Source organism: Mixophyes fleayi, chromosome 1 (genome assembly GCF_038048845.1).
Source record: "Mixophyes fleayi isolate aMixFle1 chromosome 1, aMixFle1.hap1, whole genome shotgun sequence".
Lineage (NCBI taxonomy): Eukaryota > Metazoa > Chordata > Amphibia > Anura > Limnodynastidae > Mixophyes > Mixophyes fleayi.
In genome coordinates this window covers 171,364,932-171,386,566 of record NC_134402.1, presented here as the reverse complement: position 1 = coordinate 171,386,566, position 21,635 = coordinate 171,364,932, and the positions used below count along the sequence as shown (strand labels likewise).

Genomic DNA, 21,635 nt, shown 5'->3' with positions numbered 1-21,635 from the left:
CTATATACGTGCTGTAGTTCTTCATCTACTGTAAGCCCAGATGACAATTTAAGGAGGTAGGAAAACATCTTAAGACAACTACATCAATGAAATGTATATTGTTTCTTTTCAGGTTCTGCTTGACGACAGTACTATAAACATATCAACCATTGCATCTTCTCGTTATGTTGGACCCATTAAGTCTCGTGTTGATGAATGGCATAGGAATCTGGCATTGTTTAATCAAACTCTTGTGCGTAAAATGCTTTAAGTGTACTTTATATGATCTCTAAGTAGCATATATTATTTTTCATTTTATTTAACAAAAACCTTATTTAGAGATGATTCAAAAAAACTTCATATGTGATGTAATCAGATGATAAAGTACCCTAGTGAACACAAACAGTAAACACAAGCTGTTGTGTCATTGAGAGATACAATATTTGAGGTGGTCTCTTGGAGAATCTTTAAGAAATACAGAACTTGTTGGCACACACAGCATGGGGCTCAGGTTGAGTTGGGCCCACGCTCCTTTCCACAACAAAAGGCTATTTATATTATACAGATTTGTTACTCTACACTTAGAAAGGTGGGACTGGAAGGGAAACAGGAAGAGCATATATGTGTAATTGCAAACTGAGGCAGGGCAGTACGGAGGGGCAGATACACCAGTAATTAGCTGTATCAATGGATCAATGATCAATGATCAATGACTGCGGACTGGTGCAAATATAAGCTGATGATGATCACAGTCGCCAGCACTAGCTAACAGATTTAGATTGTACAATTGTGAATTCATTTCTGAAGCTGTTTGTTGCTTTCATCATAGATCGTGCATATATTATAAGCTTCTGTGTTCGTAATTTAATGCTGTCCACTTTACCTTTTCCATTTCATCTAATTATCTTGTAGCTTAGGATCTATTACAGAAATACCCAAACTTGATGTCATATCACTGTTCCTGCTTTTTATCTCACACTCTTTCATATATTCTCATCAATTTTAATACCCTTCTTTTTTCTTCTTTACAAATTTTCACTGTTCCTTATTTTAAACTATATCAATTTGGAATAAAATAATACAGTTTATTGTTGCATAGGCACTTACCAGAAGGATTAAATGTCTTATACATGACGCAGTTATAAGTGAAATAGAGTGCATACATGTAATGCATATCTGTAAATTAGTTGATTCTGTAAAAGAGTGATGATTGTTTGTATGTACTAAATATTGTATTTAGGAAGAGTGGCTGACTTGTCAAAGGAACTGGCTATATTTGGAAAGTATTTTTAGTGCTCCCGATATACAAAGGCAGCTCCCTGCAGAGGCCAAGATGTTTTTACAAGTGGACAAATCCTGGAAGGAGATCATGAGAAAAGTAAACCGTCTACCTAATGCCTTCAGAGCAGCTACTCAACCCGGTATGGAAACTGTCCTTTGTCCTGAAATCATTTCATGTATTTTCTCATGTATTTCATTACATTCTTAAATATTGGTCAATGGAACATTGCATTAAAATGATTTGTTTTAAAACGGAAAATATCAAATTTTCTTACAATTTGCTCCGTTATCTAGAATGAATATGATAGTAGTTGAACAATGAAAGTGAATGATCTTATCTAATCTTCAGTCTATCTTCCCTCCAAATTAGGTGGGAAAAATATATGCCTTGTCTAAACCGCTGTCTGTCTAGGCTGAGAATAGGTTTCCCACACACACTTTTAAAGATCTTACATTTCTGGTGGATTTTGCCAAGGGCAAGAAATCGCTATATTGCTTCTCTGGTTCAGACATTCATCTACATGCAGTCAATAAATAGAATCCATTACCTGCTCCAGATTCTTTGTCTTCCTTAAGGAATATAATAGTAATTATTTAACTGGAAAAAAAAAACACTTTTCCAAGGAACATTTACTGTTTTCAGTGTCAATATTTTCAGTGGCCACTTTAATAGGTACACTTGTACACCTGGTCAGTAGTGCATATAACTATATCTAATCAGCCAATAATGTGGCAGCAACTCAATGCATAAAAGCATGCAGACATGGTCAAGAGGTTCAGTTGTTGTACAGACCAAACACCAGAATAGGGATGAAATTTGATATAAGTGACTTTGACCATGAGAGTGGCAGTTCTGTGGGTGAAACCGTCTTGTTAATGAGAGATGTCAAAGGAAAATTGACAGGCTGGTTCAAGTTGACAGGAAGCAACAGTAACTCGAATAGCCATATGTTACAACAGCAGTATGCAGAACAGCATCTCTGTAAGCAGAACATGTCAAACCTTGAAGTGGATGGGTTACAGCAGCAGAAGACCACACCAGGTTTCCAATCTGTCAGCTAAGAACAGGAAACAGCATAAACTGCATGAATCTATGGATGGATCCTAGGATGTGTTGATGTTGTGGAACAGGAGATCTGCAGCATAAATGTGCAGCTTACAAATCTGCAGGTATCACGTTAACAAGGAAGTGGAATCCATGCCTCGATGGGTCAGCACTGATGTAACAGAACATTAAAATCAACTTCCTGATTGTGTAGGCCCCCCTCGTGCCGCCAAAACAGCTCTGCCCCGTTGAGGAATCTGGAACCAAGACATTAGCAGCAGATCCTTTAAATCCTGTAATTTGCGAGGTGGGGCCTCCATGGCACCTTTCTAACATAACCAGCATTAACTTTTTCAGAAATTTGTCCTACAGTGTGGAATTAGAACAGAAGGGCTAACCTTCGCTCCCCACGAGCCTGGGCACCCATGACCCTGATGCTGGTTCACCAGTTGCCCTTCCTTAGACCACTTTTGGTAGGTACTACCCACTGCATACTGGTAACACCCCACAAGATCTGCTGTTTTGGAGATGCTGTGATGCAGTCATCTAGTGATCACAATTTGGCCCTTGTCAAAGTCACTCAGATCCTTACGCTTGCCCCATTTTTCCTGCTTCAACTTCAAGAACTGGCTGTTCACTTGCTGCCTATTATATCCCACCCCTTGACAGGTGCCATTGTAACAATCTAATAAATGGAAATTCATTTCACTTGTCAGTGGTTTTAATATTGTGGATGATCTGTGTATATAGCACAGTATATTAACATTTGTCCAGGAATAATTAAATTCAAGTATTTTAATTTGATATGTAAGATTGATTTTTTCGAAATAATGTTACAAAATGTATGCATTGGTCAGAGTGCTCATTGTATTATTATTTTCTAGTGGATCATGAGTTAGTAAAAAAATGTTTTAATTAATATAATATTTCATCATGCTCAGGTCTTCTGGAGTCATTTCAAAATAACAATGCACTCCTTGATCAAATTCAGAAATGCCTGGAGGCTTACTTGGAATCCAAACGCGTTGTCTTTCCAAGGTCAGCAAGATATAAGCTACTTTATCAGTCAAACAGATTGTTTTATTCTACTTTATTTATATTGATTTCAGTACTTTAAATTAGAATTGTTAACAATAAATAAGATTGATGCCCCTGGAGTCTTGTTTATTGTGGAAAATGTTTCTTTGGCTTACTGAGCAAAAACACAGCAACTATGTAGGGCAAGGTGAATATAGACAGTAAACTTGCTGTGACTGATTCATCAAGGCGCATATTCTGAACGCAACCCGCGTTCTGTATTATACGCACGTATTCAGGCTTTACATCCGCCTGAATTCAGCTTTTGAAAATTGGAGGCACGGAACAGGAGTGCGTTCACAGACGTTTCTGCCAGTTCTGGGCATACGCAGAGTGATTGTGCGTAAGCTACGCTCAAAACCAGCAGACACGTCCCTTGATGGATCAGGCCCACTCTGTGTATTTGATTCATATGCTTTTTGTTTGTGTTTTTTATGGGATGTTATTTGAATGCTATGCTATGAAGTATAATGTGGTAGCTTTAATTGTATAAATTGTTACTATTGAAATCTCCCTATAAAAATCCATAGCAAACAACCAGTTACTAGTTTAAATATAGTGGAAATCTCTGGCCATATCACAATATTTATCACAATTGACATCACCTTACGCACTGGGATGCCCTCTTCACCCAGGTAGACCCCTTACTGCTGAGTCCCCTCGCCAGTTGCAACACATATTGCAATGAGACTGAGGGTTTCCATCCACGTTAAAGGCATTCTAACCTCAGTTTTCCACTCTCCCATTTAAATGGGCTATAGCATGGTAAATTTAAAAGGGGGTACATGACATCTCAGCTAAAGCACAGCTTATTAATAACGAGTCATAGCTTTGAACCACTCATATATTTTTCCCTAAGATATCATACTACCATCTATCAAATCTCCAATTGCTTGTGTCAGGCGCCGTCCCCGCTGTTCCTCCACAAAGTGGGGACGGTCACCTGGCGGATTCGGCTTGGGGTGTCCTGTTGCTAGGCAACATGCATGCAGCGTCCTGACGATGTCGGGCGCATGTGCGCCGCCTCGTCCCATTGCTAGGCAACGGGATTCTTCCTGTCACCGCTTCTGCCCCCCAGCTCTCCTCCTAGCAGTGTGCTGCAGCCTCTATTTAAATCTCACTCTGGCACCATTAGGGTGCTAGAGTATCAGGTCCCCGTGTTCTCCAGCATTCCTTTGTTCCTGCATTGATATTTGGTTCTGACCTGGCTTCCATTTGACTCAATCTCCTGGTTCCTGTTTTCTACCTGGTTATTGACCCGGCTTGCTGACTATTCTCTGGATTTCTCATGACCCTTGACCTTGGCATGTTTGACTTTGCTTCGGATATCTCTGTTGTACTGCCTGTCTCCGCTGGTTAGACCCGGACCGTCCTGACCCTTCTTCATCACACTGGTAGCTGTCTAGGTGGATCGCGACCTGCATACCTCTTGCAGCTAAGACCAGACCTCCTTGCGGGGACTCCTGGTAAACACCATGGGTACGTTAGATTCCGCACCTCCTAGTTCAGTGGCGCTGATACCAGTTGGTGTTTCCTGAATTCAGCGGCTCTTCCAGCCTGACAGCATGATTGTAGTCAAAAACTGCAATCATATTTTACACTAAAAGAATGAGGATCCGTTTTAAAGGGTGAAAGTTGTATTTAAGGTGATCAGAAGGTAGGCACTTCACAGACTGCACCCTTATCACTAGACCTTGCCTCCATGCTGTAGTATTGTTACAGTATTGTACAGGAAAAGGAAGAAACAGAAGAATATTTTGAGGCACTCTGAGATGTTGACTTAGATATTAAAATCATATAATTTATTGGTATGCATTAACAAGAAAATTGTTTAGTATTTCTGGTTTCAATGAAGGTTGCGAAATAATAAAAACAAAGTGAATGTGAATTAATAAAACTTGTGTACTGTGATTAAAAATGTAGAATACACTGCAATGGCTTTGTTGTTTCTTACATTACTCAAAACAGTAAACACTTGTATTTGTGTCTGATTTAATAATTCTACTATCTATTATCATTTATCATAATTGATGGTCCTTATTAATCTCCTGTCATATGTGGGGAAAACCAATATGGGGTTAGTGTGAAAAGGCTGAAAAATATTTTATTGATGAGCAATAAAATACCAGGCATAAGTGAGGTGTATCACATGACATTAGTGATCTCAGCTCTCAATAATATTGACCTATATCACTCAGTGGTATAGTGGATATTAATGGTAATGTTAATTGTGTTTCTAAGTTGTAGGTTATGCATAGGTAGAGATCCCTTCATCTATAGGAGTGATTCATGATAAATTATCTAAGGGATATTAATGCAATAAGTATACTCATTAAATAGCCATAATTATCATGGAATGGAGTGATGTGTCAATCAAGCTGACGGGGTTGCAATTGAGTAGTGGCTTATTGGCTACCTGCAATGAGTCTTTCTACTATGAAACGAAAATTCCCTCAATATAAATATACTGGAGGAATAGATTAGTCTGGTCAATAATATTCAGATTTATGCAGTGCCGTTATGTATTGTCCACATTATCATATCTCAAGGTGAAATAATGGACGGCTAACTGTCTATATCAGAAAGTCTAGTTTAATTAGAAAACGTTTAATTGAATTCATGTAGCATCACATAGTTCACACTCTCGCATCCCAGAGTGACAGAATGGTAAGTTGGCTGTCTATGTTAAAGCCATCTAACGGTCACATTCGATTCAATATAATTATATTCAGGGAATTTTTGTTTTATACTAGAGAGACTCATTGCAGGTAGCCAATAATCCACTTCTCAATTGCAACCCTTCAGTGTGGTTGACACATCATTCCATTTCAAGATAATTATGGCTATTTAATGAGTATACTAATGGCATTAATATTCCTCAGATAATTTATCATGAATCACTCCTATAGATGAAGGGATCTCGACCTATGACTAACCTATAAGGTGTTTTTTAATTGAAAGCCTTAAAAGCACAATTAGCAATTACCATTAATATCCATTTTACCACTGAGTGGTATAGGTCTTTTCATACTAATCTGGATGGATATTTTTTTCTCCCACATATGAAAGGATATTAATAAGGACCATCAATTATGATAATAGATAGCAGAATTAATAAACCAGACACAAATACAAGTGTTTATTGTTTTGAGTAATATAAGAGACTTCAAAGCCATTGCAGTGTATTCTGCATTTTAATCACAGTACACAAGTTTTATTAATTCACTATTCACTTTGTTTATATTGTTTTGTGACTTATATTGAAACCAAAAGCACCAAACAATTTTCTTTTTAATGCATACCAATAAAATGTATGATTTTAATATCTAAGACAACATGCCAGAGTGCCTCAATATATTTTTCTGTCTCTTCCTTTTCCTGTACACTCATGTTTCAAGTATTTGGGTGCAACCTTCAGACTAATATTTATATTTAAGATCTAAACATAATTGGATTACTAATAGACTAAGGGATGTTTATATCTATATTCTCTTTTCTTATTCTTACAGTATTATCACACCTGAACGCGATTAGTTCTTTGTTGTCCAAATAGAAACACCAGTTTTTTCACCTACACTTTACATATAATATAAAATTAGGATTGCATTTTGCAATTGAACAAAATTAAAGCCTTATTTAATTTAGTTTGTTTAATTATTATGTCACATCCTGACATTTTTGGGCCAATGTCTCAATGCCAGTGGTGTTTGCTAATGCCTTCTCTATTATCTTTTTCTTAGTTCATGTGGTAATGAATCTCCTCAATATAATTTCACTGTGACGCTGTAGTGTTTTGCATTTTTGTCTATTTATTTGTCTGAGGGTACTTTGGGCATTTTCAACCTGGGCCATCCTCTCCTTAACATGTAGCATCTCTTTCCTGGCCTCTGCCAGGCCTCTCTTATAGGCAGGGCTTGGCTGGGCAGGGGAGCAGTGGGTATCTGCCCCCAGGCCAGTCCCATAGTGGGCTCCCTTGGGCTGGGTGACTGGGCCACCTGCATTTTTTTTCTTTAAAATAGGCTGCTAAGTCGACTCTTGCCCCCCAGGCTAAAATTTGCTAGCCCTCCCCTGCTTATAGGCCATTTCAGCTTGGCTTACAAAGTGTTCCAGATCTGCCATAGCTGGCAGTGATTTCATATGTTTCCTGAGATCCTACTCCTGATCAGAATCATTAGAGCCCTCAGGAAATGATGGCTAGGTATCAGAGAGATCAGGACCATGTTTGCCATTTCTATTGCCCGACATCTTGAGAGCAGCTTGTGGAGTTGTGCCAGCTGCCAAGCTTTGGAAAAGTTGTTTTATCTATGCAGATAGATCCCTCTCAACTGGGTAGCAGGCACTTATTTCATATAATGCCCACTGAGAGTGTGCAAAAAGATTATAACATCGCTTTTTAGATGTTATAGATAGTTATTGTCAAGTGCCATCTCCACACTGACACTTGGTGCAGGAGAAGGAAGCCTGCACCTTTTCGTCAGCCTTCTCCTTGTTCCTTGCACGCAATGCGTGCACATGATCTGTTCAGTCACATCCTGTTCCTAGGCAGCTGGACACTATCTCCTCTCACCTGTCAGCGGTCAGCGTGTCTGACTGCCAAATCTCCATCACCCAATCAGGATGCACCTTATGGTATATAGAGCACCCTCTGACACATGTTGGGTGCCAGAGTATTGATTCACTCCTGCTCCAGCGCTTCCTGAACTTCTGATCCTGTGTTCTTCGGTTCTGACATGGCCTCCTGTTACTATTCTCCTGTGTTTCGTTCTGGTTCCTTGCTGCCCGGCTGATGGTTTGACTATTTTGCTTGACCTGACTTCTCTCTGGAACCTCCCTGTGTACAGCACCGCTCGTTTGGCTTTGACCTGACTACGCCTGTCTACTACTGTCGCTACACCGGTGATTGTCTTGGAGAACCTCTTCCTGCGTACCCGCAATGAGAGAGATGGAGGGGGCACAGTGGGGTACATGGAGGGGTGCGCAGTGTGATACATGGAGGGATGCACAGTGTGATACATTTAGAGGGGCACAGTGTGATACATTGAGTAGGGCACAGTGTGATACATGGAGGGGGGGGGCACAGTGTGAGACATGGAGGGTGGCACAGTGCGAGACATGAAGAGGGGCACAGTGTGACATATGGTGGGCAACATAGTTTCAGTCATGAAGAGGGACATAGTGTGATACCTGGAGAGGGGCACAGTGTGATACATGGGGCACAGTGTGATTCATGGAGGGGGCCAGAGGCACAGTGTGATACATGGAGGGCGGCACAGTGTGATACAAATGGGGACCAGGGGCACAGTGTGATACATGGAGGGTGACACAGTGAAAGACATAGAGAGAGGCACAGTGTGATACATGTTTGGGGCACAGTGTGATACATGGAGGGGGACACAGTGTGATACAGAAGTGGGCCAGGGGCACAGTGTGAGACATGGATAGGGCTACAGTGTGAGACATGGAGGGGGACACAGTGTGATACAGAAGTGGGGCACAGTGTGATACAGAAGGGGGCACAGTGTGATAAAGAAGGGGGCACTGTGTAATACAGAAGGGGGCCAGGGACACAGTGTTATACAGAAAGGGGCACAGTGTGATTCAGAAGGGGAGCAGGGGCACAGTGTGATACAGAAGGGGGGCACAGTGTGATACAGAAGAGGGGAACAGTGCGATACAGAAGGGGGGCACAGTGTGATACAGAAGAGGGGAACAGTGCGATACAGAAGGGGGGCACAGTGTGATACAGAAGAGGGGAACAATATGATACAGAAGGGGGGCACAGTGTGATACAGAAGAGGGGAACAATATGATACAGAAGGGAGGGCACAGTGGGATTCAGACGTGGCACATGTTATATAATTATATTTCTTATACTTGAAATTTCAAGTAAACAAATCAAAAAGATGCTGTACATTTTTTGTTTTTGTGTGTGTGTGTGTGTCTCTGGGCAGTGGTTTATATTTCTAAGTATAGTGCCAGTATGTGTTATCTTTATTTATTTTTTAAAATAAATTTTATTTTTTATTTTTTTAATTGGAAAAAGGATACAGAAAAGAGAAGTATGGGTTAGGCAGAGTAAGCTGTTCAGATCAGAGATATAGCATACAATACTTTATGTTACCTTTTTAACAGATGTTTAATGGGAACAATAGTTAAATATAGGCTAGAATTAGGTGAGAAGAACCATTATTAAGTGTTAAGCATAATAAAAACACCAGAGAGAAATGTGAGGTCCGAGGATAGGGAAAGGATTAGGGGCATTGTTACTAAGGGGATGTATGGGGTGGGAGCGAATCCAGATTATCTCTTCCTCACAGTTTACTCATTGAACCTTCGTTCAGGATAGAATAGGAGCGAAAGATCAATGGTAATGAGAGGTTTGATCAGGGGCCTCATTGTATTTAAGCCTAGTAGTTTGCTTACTTTGTATATGTTTTTGTTTGTGTGGTGTAATAACGAGGACTTGTTGTAGCATGAAAAGTTAAGAAAAATATACCTCATTTAGAAAATATTGTGTAAAACTTTTCACCCCCTTCTGCAGTGTGAACTGTTTTGAGAGAACTTATCATCAATGCATGAGTGATAACGCGCGATCATTTCACAGGTTTTAACAATGGAATTGGACTTTTCAGTGCTGCCTATGCTTTTGTATTGGAAAAAAAATCATTGGGAGTATGTCTGCAAATTCATACAAAATAAGTTGAAAAATGTGTGCATTTTCACTGGTGAATCGCAAACCTTATGGTCTAATTGTATTCACTCCCCTTATACTAATTAACTGTATGTCTGTGACATTTTTGTAATGTATACTCTCAAATAGTCTGGAAACATTGCAAATACTCCAAAAGTGCCTACCAGAATACCCATTCCCTGACCTTTTTTCAATGAAAATGTTGCTCTCTTCCCCATTTCCATTTCCTCCAGTGTCTACATTTAACAATATTGTGCATATTCAGGGCCATCTTAACAACATTATGGGCCCCCGGGCAAAGCAGTGCACCGGGGCCCCTATATAGATATAGATATAGATATATATAGAGAGAGAGACAGAGATAGAGACAGAGAGAGAGATAGATATAGATGTATTGAGATAGAGATAGATAGATGTACTTGCTCAGTGACCCTTGAAGGTTTTTTTTGTAGGTTTTCTCTTTTGCAGGATTATTTATTCCTAATTAAGAGCCCTGCCTATGGGGCCCCCTTGCCCGTGGGGTCCCCGGGCACCTGCCCATCGTGCCCAATGGAAAAGATGGCCCTGTGCATATTGATTTCAAGTTTGATTCATTTATGTATGTAGATTGTATTGTTATTTTGAGTAACAAAAGTCTAATATTTTCGCACATAGATTTTACTTCCTGTCCAATGATGAACTGCTAGAAATATTAGCCCAGACACGCAATCCTCAGGCAGTTCAGCCTCACCTAAAGAAGTGCTTTGATTCCATTGCCAAACTTGTGTTTGCCACTGCATCATCGGATGGGGACCAGGAAAAAGTTTTTACTAATGATATATTAGCCATGCTGTCACCCGAAGGAGAGAGGGTAAAGTTCATTATTCATAGTTTTCTGAGTTACTGTTAACTGATTTTGTGTCACCACTTAAATACTATACTGCATTTGTTTTATGTATAACTATACTGTTCACCACTAGGTGAGCTTGGGAAAAGGTCTTAAGGCGAGAGGAAATGTTGAGGACTGGTTGGGAAAGGTGGAGGAAGCAATGTTCAGCTCCTTGAGACGTCTTAGCAAGGCTGCCATAGCTGACTATCAAAATAAAAGCAGAGTGGAGTGGGTCGTTGCCGGACATCCTTCTCAGGTAATTTATTTCACTTTGCCTTTAATACAATTAGTGTCAATGTTCACAGTGGAAATTTAAAAATGACGGTATGGAAATGTAGAAGTGGCGGTATGGCAGTAGGAGAAGTGGCAGTATGGAATACCACCGTATACCAGCCCACTTCTACCACTGATTAGTATATAATATATATTAGAAGAGCTTTTCCATCCACTAATCAATATAATTAATAATTTCATGTTTTGTATGTGAAAAATATTTCCGATATGTAAAACGTGCACAGTAATTGCTAGCTTTAGTTTTCTTGGTGTTTTAAGGCATAATAGGTGATGTGATCGTCATAAGTCCCAATTTGACCCAGACAATGGCGGAGATAACCAGCAGATGCGCTTCACAAATCCAATATTAAACCTATACAAATGAAAGTGTGTATTACACTGCAGATTGTAGTTGTTAGGATTCTTATGTAGGGTAAAGGACACCAGTATTCGCTGCTGTATAGTTTTGCTATTATGGAGCTGCTGGGAGATCTGTAGGTAGCAGCATATAAGGTTGCTTAAAAGAGGTATCATCCAGAACTAACCAGAAACTGTTGTCAAGTCTGATACATTAGACCTGAACAACATGCGCTCCGCATGACATAGTCCACACTGATTTTTTCTACAACAATGGTGAGAAACGTAATATTAAAAAAACCATAAAGTTTATTAGAAATGACAACATTTTTGTTATTTTTCTTGCAGGTGGTGTTAACAATTTCTCAGCTCATGTGGTGCAGAGATCTAACTCACTGCCTTGAGGGGGACGGTGAGGAGAACCTGAAATCAGTGGCACAGTTTGAAAAAGTTAATTTTGAGGTACGTTCTCCATTACAACAAACAAGGCCTGGTTCTCCATTTGTTGTGAAACTACAAGTCCCAGCATGCTTTGTCACTGGATAGCTGGCAGGGCATGCTGGGGCTTGTAGTTGCACAACACCAGGAGAGCTACAGCTTGGCCAGGCCTGCAGTAGAGATTACAAGAGATCTTGAAGGAGAAGTATATTTAGGTATTTCTAAACCTTCTCATACTTTTACTCACCTTAAAAAAAATTGGGCACAGTTTTTTTTTTTTTTTAAATACGTTTTATTAATAACATCTAATCTTGAACAGCATTACAGAATATAAAACTCTTGGGAGGTATATTAGTGAGATGGTAAATGCACATACAAATTTAACAAATTTAGCAGTGTGTGCAACACCCTCTCACAGTGCTTTTACAAAGCAAATTCAGCTTCATATGAGCATGGTACCATAAATATGTTATTTGGTTTTAAATTATATCAATAAAAGGAAAAAGGTAAAGAAGGGGGAGCAAGGGGATGGTATAGGGCAAAATGGGGGGAGGGGAAAGAGCAGATTGGGAAGGTTAAGGGAGGGGAGGGGGGGAATTCACGCGGGCACAGTTTTTAGTTGCAATCTTGACAATCAGATTCATGTTACAGGTTTGTTGCTATTGATGTATTGTCTATTTGCATGCTTTACGCAGCTGTATCCCTTATATGACTCCAAGTAAACATATATTTCGGTATGTGTCAGAGAAACAGAAGCAGAATAACATGCAAAGAGCAATGGAGACACCCATCCTCTTTAGAACAATTCAAAAGATATTAGGCAGCAGTACCTTCTAGTTGAATTTCTGTTCAATTATTTTTTTATTTGTCCGTTTTAATACATTTTCATTCAAGTTTATTCAAAGTTACTCATATGTTGTGCATAACTGCCCTTGAAACTGGCTCATAGACATCAGTGATTTTGAATGCCCCCACTGGGGGTAGACCACACCACATTTTAGGGTTTGGGCTAAACAAAATTACGTGTGGTTTGATTGTGGTGTGCCTTGACATGGACTGTCAATGTTGGCCGTATTTATTACAGAACAGAGTATTCTGGGTATGCTCTCACCAATGGCCTATATAGAGGCATCATCAATTATTTATGCTACTATTTGCTCCATCTTGTATCATATATATATACAATCTGATGTAGTGTACATTGTGCATTTTCCAAAGTATGTATACTAAGTTTAAATATATAAACGTTTGTGGTTCTTTAAAATTGTATTGGGTGTTTTTCTTTCCACTTATAGAGACTGAATGCTTTAGCTGGACTTGTCCGAGGTCAGCTTCCTGCTTTGCACAGAAACATCATAACTGCTCTGATCACAATTGATGTACATGCAAGGGACATTGTCAGTGACCTTGTAAAGGATCAGGTAATCTTACCCTCTGGTAGGAGTATGTAAGCAGATTAATATACCATACGTTAACTTACTGCCTTTGTAATGATTTTTGGTACAGGTATATTTATTTTTAGCTGGTTTTAATAAAAAGCTGATATGAAATATTCACATTAGTACAATTACTGGATCATCTGTTATATGAAACTGTGGTCATTTTTATTTTTATTGTGTTCAAAAGATTTCCTTTCTTATTTTTGTAAAATTACTGCATTGAGTACATCTGGTCCATAACAAACACACTAATAAAAGTACATGCAGACACAGCTATATGGTTAATATCCTAAAAAGTAACTAGTGCTGTGCGATAAGGGCGACTACCCACGGTGCAAAGCTGAAAGGAGCCGCAGTATATGAATATTTTAGGTTAATTTGGTTAAAACTGAGGGCTAATGTGGGGCAGGGAACTTTTTTTTCTCGCCCCAGGTGCTAAAATTTTAAGTTACGGCTCTGCTAACAGCATTATTCAAATAAGGTTGACACATTATGGGGTATATTTACTGAACTGCAGGTTTGAAAAAGTGGAGATTTGCCTATAGCAGCCAATCAGATTCTAGCAGTCATTTGTAGAATGTACTAAATTGCTAACTAGAATCTAAATGCTAACTAGAATCTGATTGGTTGCTATAGACAACATCTCCGTTTTTGTTTTTGTTTTTTTTATTGAAATTTCACTAAAATCAAGGGTGTGAGGGAGGGGTACAAAAAGGAAAAGAGGGGGGGAGGGGATTTGGATTGAAATGTTAACATATACATATCAGAACAAGTGCAAATCCAAAATACAATTTTTTGTCAATAGAATGAAAGTATGTGCGTATCTCAGTGTAAGATTGCAGATATATGAAATAGTACAGACCGATGTATAGATCATAAGAGAGAAAGGGAATAAGGGGAGCAAAGAGGGGATGGGGCGGGAAATGTTAGTAGGGGGAGAAAGAGGTTGGGAATAGAGGGGAGGATGGAATGAGAGGGGGGGATGAAAAAATGTGTGAAGAGCTCTCATCTCCTATGTGAAAAAACAAAGAATCGGAGAGGACCTTAGGTATCAAAGTACTCCATCCAAGTATGCCATGTTGATAAAAATTGGTTGGGATTGTCATGAAAGGGGCATTCTCGCATAGTCAATGTACAGTAGGGGTGTGCCAAACTCAAGCGCATGCAGCCACTTGTGATTCAAGCTCTGGGCATTTTAGAGTTACTTGTTTTTCTGCCGTATCTCTTGCTCCAGCTACAGGGCTAGTCTAAGTCCTGTGTCCTAGTGATGACAGTCACGTATGAATACTTTTACATGTGTTTGCAATCAGGCGCACCTGTGAAAATCTACTTTATGTTCAGTAGACATTAACAACATCCTAATAAATTTATTTCATGGAAAAAGAAATATTAATATTAATATTAATTGACTAGTTTTTTTTTTGTTTTGCCAATTTATATTCCACATTGGGATTGGACATATCCTGCAGTTCCTTGTGTAGAGACCAACACCCAAATCCATAGGCGCATGTATCTTCATATCTGCTCCTAGTTGAATTTGGGTGTGCGGATGCCTGAATTCCATGCGTTTTAAAACAAACGCACGTTGCATTCAGTATATGTCCCTTTATGAATCAGGCCCATAGAGTTCTTTTTATAGTGTTGTAGAGATATTGCACTCAGATTCCTCTATGTGTCTTCATTTATTTCTTTATGTTCCAGTGATGGCTGGCAATCTGAGGCTGCCTGGCAATGTTATTTTTATCTTCAACATATGCTATATACTGAGAGGAAAGAGCATTCTGTGAGAGTCTATAAATCATGACTAGTGTGTTCTATTGTACATTACTGCTGATAGTGCACTTTATTTTTTTATTCAAGTCAGTGACTTGGGATGTGGGATTTCCATAGAAATACAGCAGCAGGCATTGGGCAAAGGAATCATTTTCAGTATAAAAATATGTTTTGTCATTCAAAAAGACAGAGCGATACAGTTCACTCTCTTATATCAAAACATTTATTTTGCGGTTTTACAGTGCTGTAAGTATAGCTTGGCCAAAGCACAGGTAATTCAATAAGTGACCAAATCAATATCATTGAGTTAAGTGTTCCTCTAAGTGAATTGCGTTTGCTAAATATTTAGAACTTGACGTTGCTGCTTAGCCCTGCTGTAGAATACATGGGATTGAAATGACAAAGTGCAAAATACACTAATTGAGAAAAAAGACCAGCATTATGGCTGTTCCTACAAATACTATTAAATATGAATATTTTGAAAGCATTATAAAAAAGCATGTGTTTGTATATGCATATATGTGTATGAAAAAGTATTGGAATGCATTCCACATGTCGTCAATCAAAAGTGCGGTTTAATTAAGAAAAGTGTCAAGTAGTGTATGCCAACAGTTTGGTCACTTAGTGACCTTCGGGGCTCTTCCAAGTTCCAAGTTATTCAACAGATTTTCAATGACATCAACGGCTAGGTAACTCAAAGACATTGTTTTCTTTTAGTATGTAAGACAAACAAATGCTTTGTGTCATTGTCCTGCTAGAATATAAGTCTTTTGCAGACCGCAGCTATTTTTTCTCTAAGATTTGTCATTTTCTTCCTCCATCAAGTTCTCCAGCCCCTGAAACAGAGAAGTATCACCGTAGCATTATGCTTCCAGGCTAGTGTTGTCCCAAGGACAGATTCTCCTATCTGTCAGATATACCATAGGCCTCTTGGTGGCCTTCCAAACAAGTGCCCTTCTTGCAAAGATGTTTCTGAGGACTGTGTGCCATATTGTCTCCATTTCTTTAGGATGAACGTAACAGTGCTCAGGGGGCTATTGAAAGTCATATTATCTTTCCCTCGATTTGTGCTTCTCAATAACCTTTTGCCAGACTTGCCTTGAATGTCATTTGATCTTCATAATGAAGCTCTTGTTTGAAAATGCACTTACCAATTGTAGAACCTCTCACAGGTGCATTTATATTTAAATCTATTAAATGTAAGTGTACTTTGGCCAGTGCATTATATGACCTCTGAAGACAACTGATTTTCTCCAGGGTTTATTTAAGTGTATTTGAGCAAATAAACCAATTATTGTTTTTTTTATTTGTATTAAATCTAAAACAAGTTGTTTTTATGTGTTATTACAGATTATTCTGTGTTGATCAGTGGTCAGAATAACTGAATAATGCAACTTTGATTTCATAATATAAGAAAATAAAAAGTGAAAAGTGCCAACGGGGCGAATAGTTTTGCAGCCAAGCACACCTTTTTACATACATATATTTATGTTTGTGTTTTCCCTCTATTTAGGTTGACAGCATTGACAGTTTCGAGTGGCAGAGACAATTACGCTACTATTGGGACCTAGATATTGACAACTGTGTTGCCCGGATGGCTCTGTCTCAGTATACATATGCTTATGAGTATCTCGGTGCCTGTCCTCGTCTGGTGATAACACCTCTAACTGTAAGAATATTTTATTGATTGAACAAGAGCTGGCATTGAAGAATACCCTAACAGCTATATTAATGTATCCAACCTACACATAGATGAGATCAGGATATTGATGGCTAAATTTTCGTCCATGAGAAGACAGCCTATCAATTCTCTGCTGTGTCAGTGATGTCACTAGTTCATAGTGAATTGATAAACAGCGTTGACATGAATTGGTTCAGCCCACAAAATGACGGCTTCCTCGGAGTGTAGACAACGGGTGCTATTTAAAGTGGACCTGTAATCCTTAGCTAGAACAGTTACAGTATATCTTTACGCTTCAACACCCTCTGTGATCCCTCCATCATTTTGTACTATTTTTTTTTAAATTTACACTGACAATCCGGTGAACAAGAGGTAATGAGGCGAGGTACAGACACAGTATGATGCCAATGTCCCTGCTCCAGCCTGCTTGATAACAGAGTTCACTGGTCTGAAAACTTGTTTCCATGCAGCTATCTTGTCTCTTCAATAAACTTTGTGTGTTATTAAATATTGCACATAAGAGAGTGTATTAGACAGTCAGGTGACCTGCAGGAAACATGGGCCTACAGCGCCAACTAATACATTACCATGCAGGTTGGAGCATGGAGCACCAAGTGTGCAGTGTCTGTACACCAGTTGATGGGCACTGGATCAGTATAGATAAGTATAAATAACAAACTAATATACTGGTGGGAGGGTATTTTAATTCACCTGGACAACCTCTCTAATTCATGGTGATAAATACACTATAGCAGCACATGTTTTTTATAGTACTTTTTGAACAATTCACTTGTTAAAAAACAAATGAAATACTTTAAATAATTTACTTGTTTATTTAATAAACAATCATCATCAAATGCAGATTTTTGTTTTAGATAATGTTGCATAAAAATCTTGCATTTTGTTAATGTGTATTTTGTCTGTGAACCTATGGATTTTGGTTATTGTAATGCATTGGTTACTAAGGCAGTGCGATCTTATTTCCCACCCAAGGATCGATGCTATCTGTGTCTCATGGGTGCTCTGCAGCTGGATCTCGGGGGAGCACCCGCTGGACCTGCAGGCACCGGGAAAACCGAAACCACAAAAGATCTTGCCAAAGCACTGGCTATACAGTGTGTAGTGTTCAACTGTTCGGATGGACTGGACTATAAGGTATGCAGGAACTGCACGTAAATTAAAGATATTTTATAAATATTTAGTAGAGTTTAATAAGCTAAAAGATTGACATTCTTTGTACCGAACTGTGGTTACATAATTTCACTTCACACTACCCCTTTCCAGTGTATTGTTGTGTGGCACTGATGCTATTGGGGGGTATGAAAAGCTTTTCAATGAGAGTGAAACATGTTTCTGCACAAACTATGCAAAAACATTTCAATTGATAATATATATATGTTATTAAGAGATAGTATACTACATCATTAGGGCAAGCCCATTTATAAACAGCTGTGAAAGATATCCTTATATTTGTCAACCTCTGACCATCACTAGTCATGAAAGATAATAATATATTTCACTTTGATGGCCATGTTAGGACCATACATGCCTACTATCCCAGAATGTCTGGAAAACTCCCATCTCCTGAAGGAGTAGGCCATTTTCCTGGATCCCTTCCAAATGTCTTGCACTGTGGGCGGGGCGGGGCCATGATGACATATGCTGTCATAGCCAGCTCTCACTGCATGATTATGCAAATTGCAGCATTGGGCAGCTGGGGAGGGGCCATTATGACTCGAACAAAAAGAGACAGCAAGAATGGTTAGGAAAACACATTATAAAAATATATACAGAAACATATTTTAATACATGAATATTTTAGAAACTATTACTCATGTTACAATGAGTCACCTAGGGGGCTCTGTAACCTGCACAAAGCACTCAGCTTTGTCCGGATTTTTTTGTATGGTCAAGGAACTCATCTGAGACTTCCAATATGCTTTGACATATCTCACAGCAGGAGGTGCACAAGTATCCTGATGTTCCCTTGGCAGTTTTCTTTAATCCAACCAAAACCTTTAACTCACAATGCTTATTATACCCTCTTTCTAACTTCTGATACAGTCACAAGACAAGTAACAGTATTTTCTATGTTCCACCTTATTTTTGAATAAAATGAAAGTACATTATTTGGAAGATTTTATGTTCTGAACACATTACAGGTCATATGAGTGTCCTATATTATCATGGCAGTTTATACAATTATGGAATCCCCAGCAGCAACCAATATATTTTCTTATATTTACATGTGATATCAGTCACTTCATGATTAGCACAACCATATATAAATTAATATCACTAATATAATAAATAAAAACATACATTTATTTATTTTAAAAAAAAGCAATTAGTTCCAAAGAACGAATCATTAACCAACTGTATTTAAAGAGAAGATTTAATATTATTTTTAGTCTATGTTAACATTTAGATTATTGGAGTAAATAATAGTCTGTCTTTACCTGCACAAGTTAGTACAAAACAGATATTTGTGATAGATGCAGTATAGAATTTGCAGCGATTGCGCCTATCACAAATATCGGGTGTGATACATATGTTCGACAGTAACATGATCAACATTTATATGTTCGACATCATAATATAGACAGGGTTGAAAAATCAACAATAATGAAATTGACAGTATTATTAGGTCCACAATTCCAATGTTGACATTATTATTAGGTTGACAATAATGTCCCTAACCCAAACCTTATCCCTTATCCTATTCATAACCCTCACACTAACCATATAATACTGTCTACATTTGAATTATCAACCTAATAATACTGACTACATTGCAATTGTCGACCTAATAATAATACTGTCTACATTCGAATTATCAACCTAATAATACTGACTACATTGCAATTGTTGACCTAATAATACTGTCAACATTCTAATTGTTGACCTAATGTTGTCGGCTTTCTGAATGTCGACCAAATTAATGCCTAGCCGGCGACCACATGCCATATTTAATTAGAATATTAGAAATTAATTTAGCAAACAATCAAATGCTTGCTTTCATATTTAAACTGTGCCACAAAAATTATACAGTTGGATTTGCAGCTTTTGTCAACACCATGTTTTCTACCCAGTTACTTGGTGAACTGTTTTCAGAAGTGTTATCCAGTATGTTATATAAGTTTTATTTCTCCTTTATAACATTTTATGGATACTTTGAGATTTGTATACTATTTACTGTATCTGTGTATATATTGCACTGTAGGTTTGTCTTTAGTCTACTAGAACTAAATAACATCATTTATTCCATGTAAAACATACAGGTTCAATAATGAAAACTATTTCTGCAAACCTGACAGCATGAAAAACATTTTCATATTACATGTTTACTTCTGCAGATGATGGGTCGTTTCTTCAGTGGTTTGGCCCAATCTGGAGCCTGGTGTTGTTTTGATGAATTTAATAGAATTGACATTGAAGTCCTTTCTGTAATAGCCCAACAACTAATCACAATACGAAATGCCAAAGCTGCAAAGGTAACCTGGATCATGGTGTATATGAATTGTACACCTTATACTTTTTACATTGATATCCCATACATTATACATATTCATGTCAAACACAAGTACTTATTAAACTATACCTACCAGGGGTTGGGTACGCTTAAATGATATTGTAAATTCCGACATCGAGGAGACCTACAAATAAAATTGTGAAAAAAAAGATGTAAATATGAATCCCGACGCTGCAGATCACCGATGGGACCAGCATGCTGACCGCAACGTATTCCGGCTGGCCAGCTCTCCGGTTCTACAATTTGACGTCATTGCAAACTATATAAATGTTAATTTAAAGCATTTAAAAACATTGCCGCTTTAAATTAACATTCATACAGGTCGCGATAACATCAAATTATAATCCCGGAGAGCTGTCCATTCAGAATAAATTGCGGTCAGCATGCTGGTCCCATTGGTGATCTTCAGCGTCAGGTTTCAGGTAAGTCTGTTTCTATTTAAATCGTTTTTTCCTCAATTCGGATTTAAAGTTTGGATACAGTATATGCTGATGTTTATGTTGCAAATAACAGTCCATTATATAACATGATTAGTTTACAAACACATCCATCTTCAACATCTTTGAATGCTAAATGGGCAATAGAATTCTTGGCACAGTATTATTTACTGGGAAAAAATCTCCATCACATAGATAAAATTACACAGTTTAAATGCAATTATCACTCCATCAAAGTGTAGCACTGTACTTCACTAGCAAAATGTTATACACAAAATATTCTGTAGTTTTGCCAGTTGTGTTACAAAGCAGATTATAGTACCACTACCCTACAGAATTCAATCTAATTCAGTTAAACTTACATCAGTCGATTTTCCTCATTCTCTATTTTCATTTTTCTTTGCTGATGAAAGAAAATAAGACATATAAGCGAAGACAGCTGGGTATAACCGGGAAAGAGACCCATTTACAATGAGAATCATGTCAATCCTTGGCTCCTGGCACTCTCATTGGTGGATACCATTGACCATTTACCAGTCAGCGTGCTGGATGCCAAACAGATGACCTTTTATTATCCAGAACTCTGATTCTGGCTTTCACCTTTCTGAACTTATAAAAGGGTCACCTTAGGTGGAGAGGAAAATGTTTCCCCTGGGAAAAGCTTCAGCAGAACTAGGATAAAGGAACTCCCTCTAGTTTTGTGTCAAAACACCTCAGGCTTTCAAGTGGTCTGCACACCCACCAGGGATTTGGGGTCTGCATTA

General features: G+C 38.4%; 1 protein-coding gene across 1 annotated transcript in view; it reads left to right on the top strand.

The window, feature by feature from the left end:
- The window catches only part of DNAH6 (dynein axonemal heavy chain 6), a 218,960-nt gene that overhangs the window by 55,680 nt on the left and 141,645 nt on the right, over positions 1-21,635 (top strand). The window contains exons 20-29 of the mRNA XM_075199102.1: positions 113-232; positions 1,220-1,400; positions 3,247-3,343; positions 10,728-10,923; positions 11,033-11,197; positions 11,920-12,033; positions 13,305-13,430; positions 16,735-16,890; positions 17,896-18,057; positions 20,259-20,396. Of these exons, the coding sequence (XP_075055203.1) occupies positions 113-232; positions 1,220-1,400; positions 3,247-3,343; positions 10,728-10,923; positions 11,033-11,197; positions 11,920-12,033; positions 13,305-13,430; positions 16,735-16,890; positions 17,896-18,057; positions 20,259-20,396 (1,455 nt within the window). The remainder of the gene's footprint in view (positions 1-112; positions 233-1,219; positions 1,401-3,246; positions 3,344-10,727; positions 10,924-11,032; positions 11,198-11,919; positions 12,034-13,304; positions 13,431-16,734; positions 16,891-17,895; positions 18,058-20,258; positions 20,397-21,635) is intronic.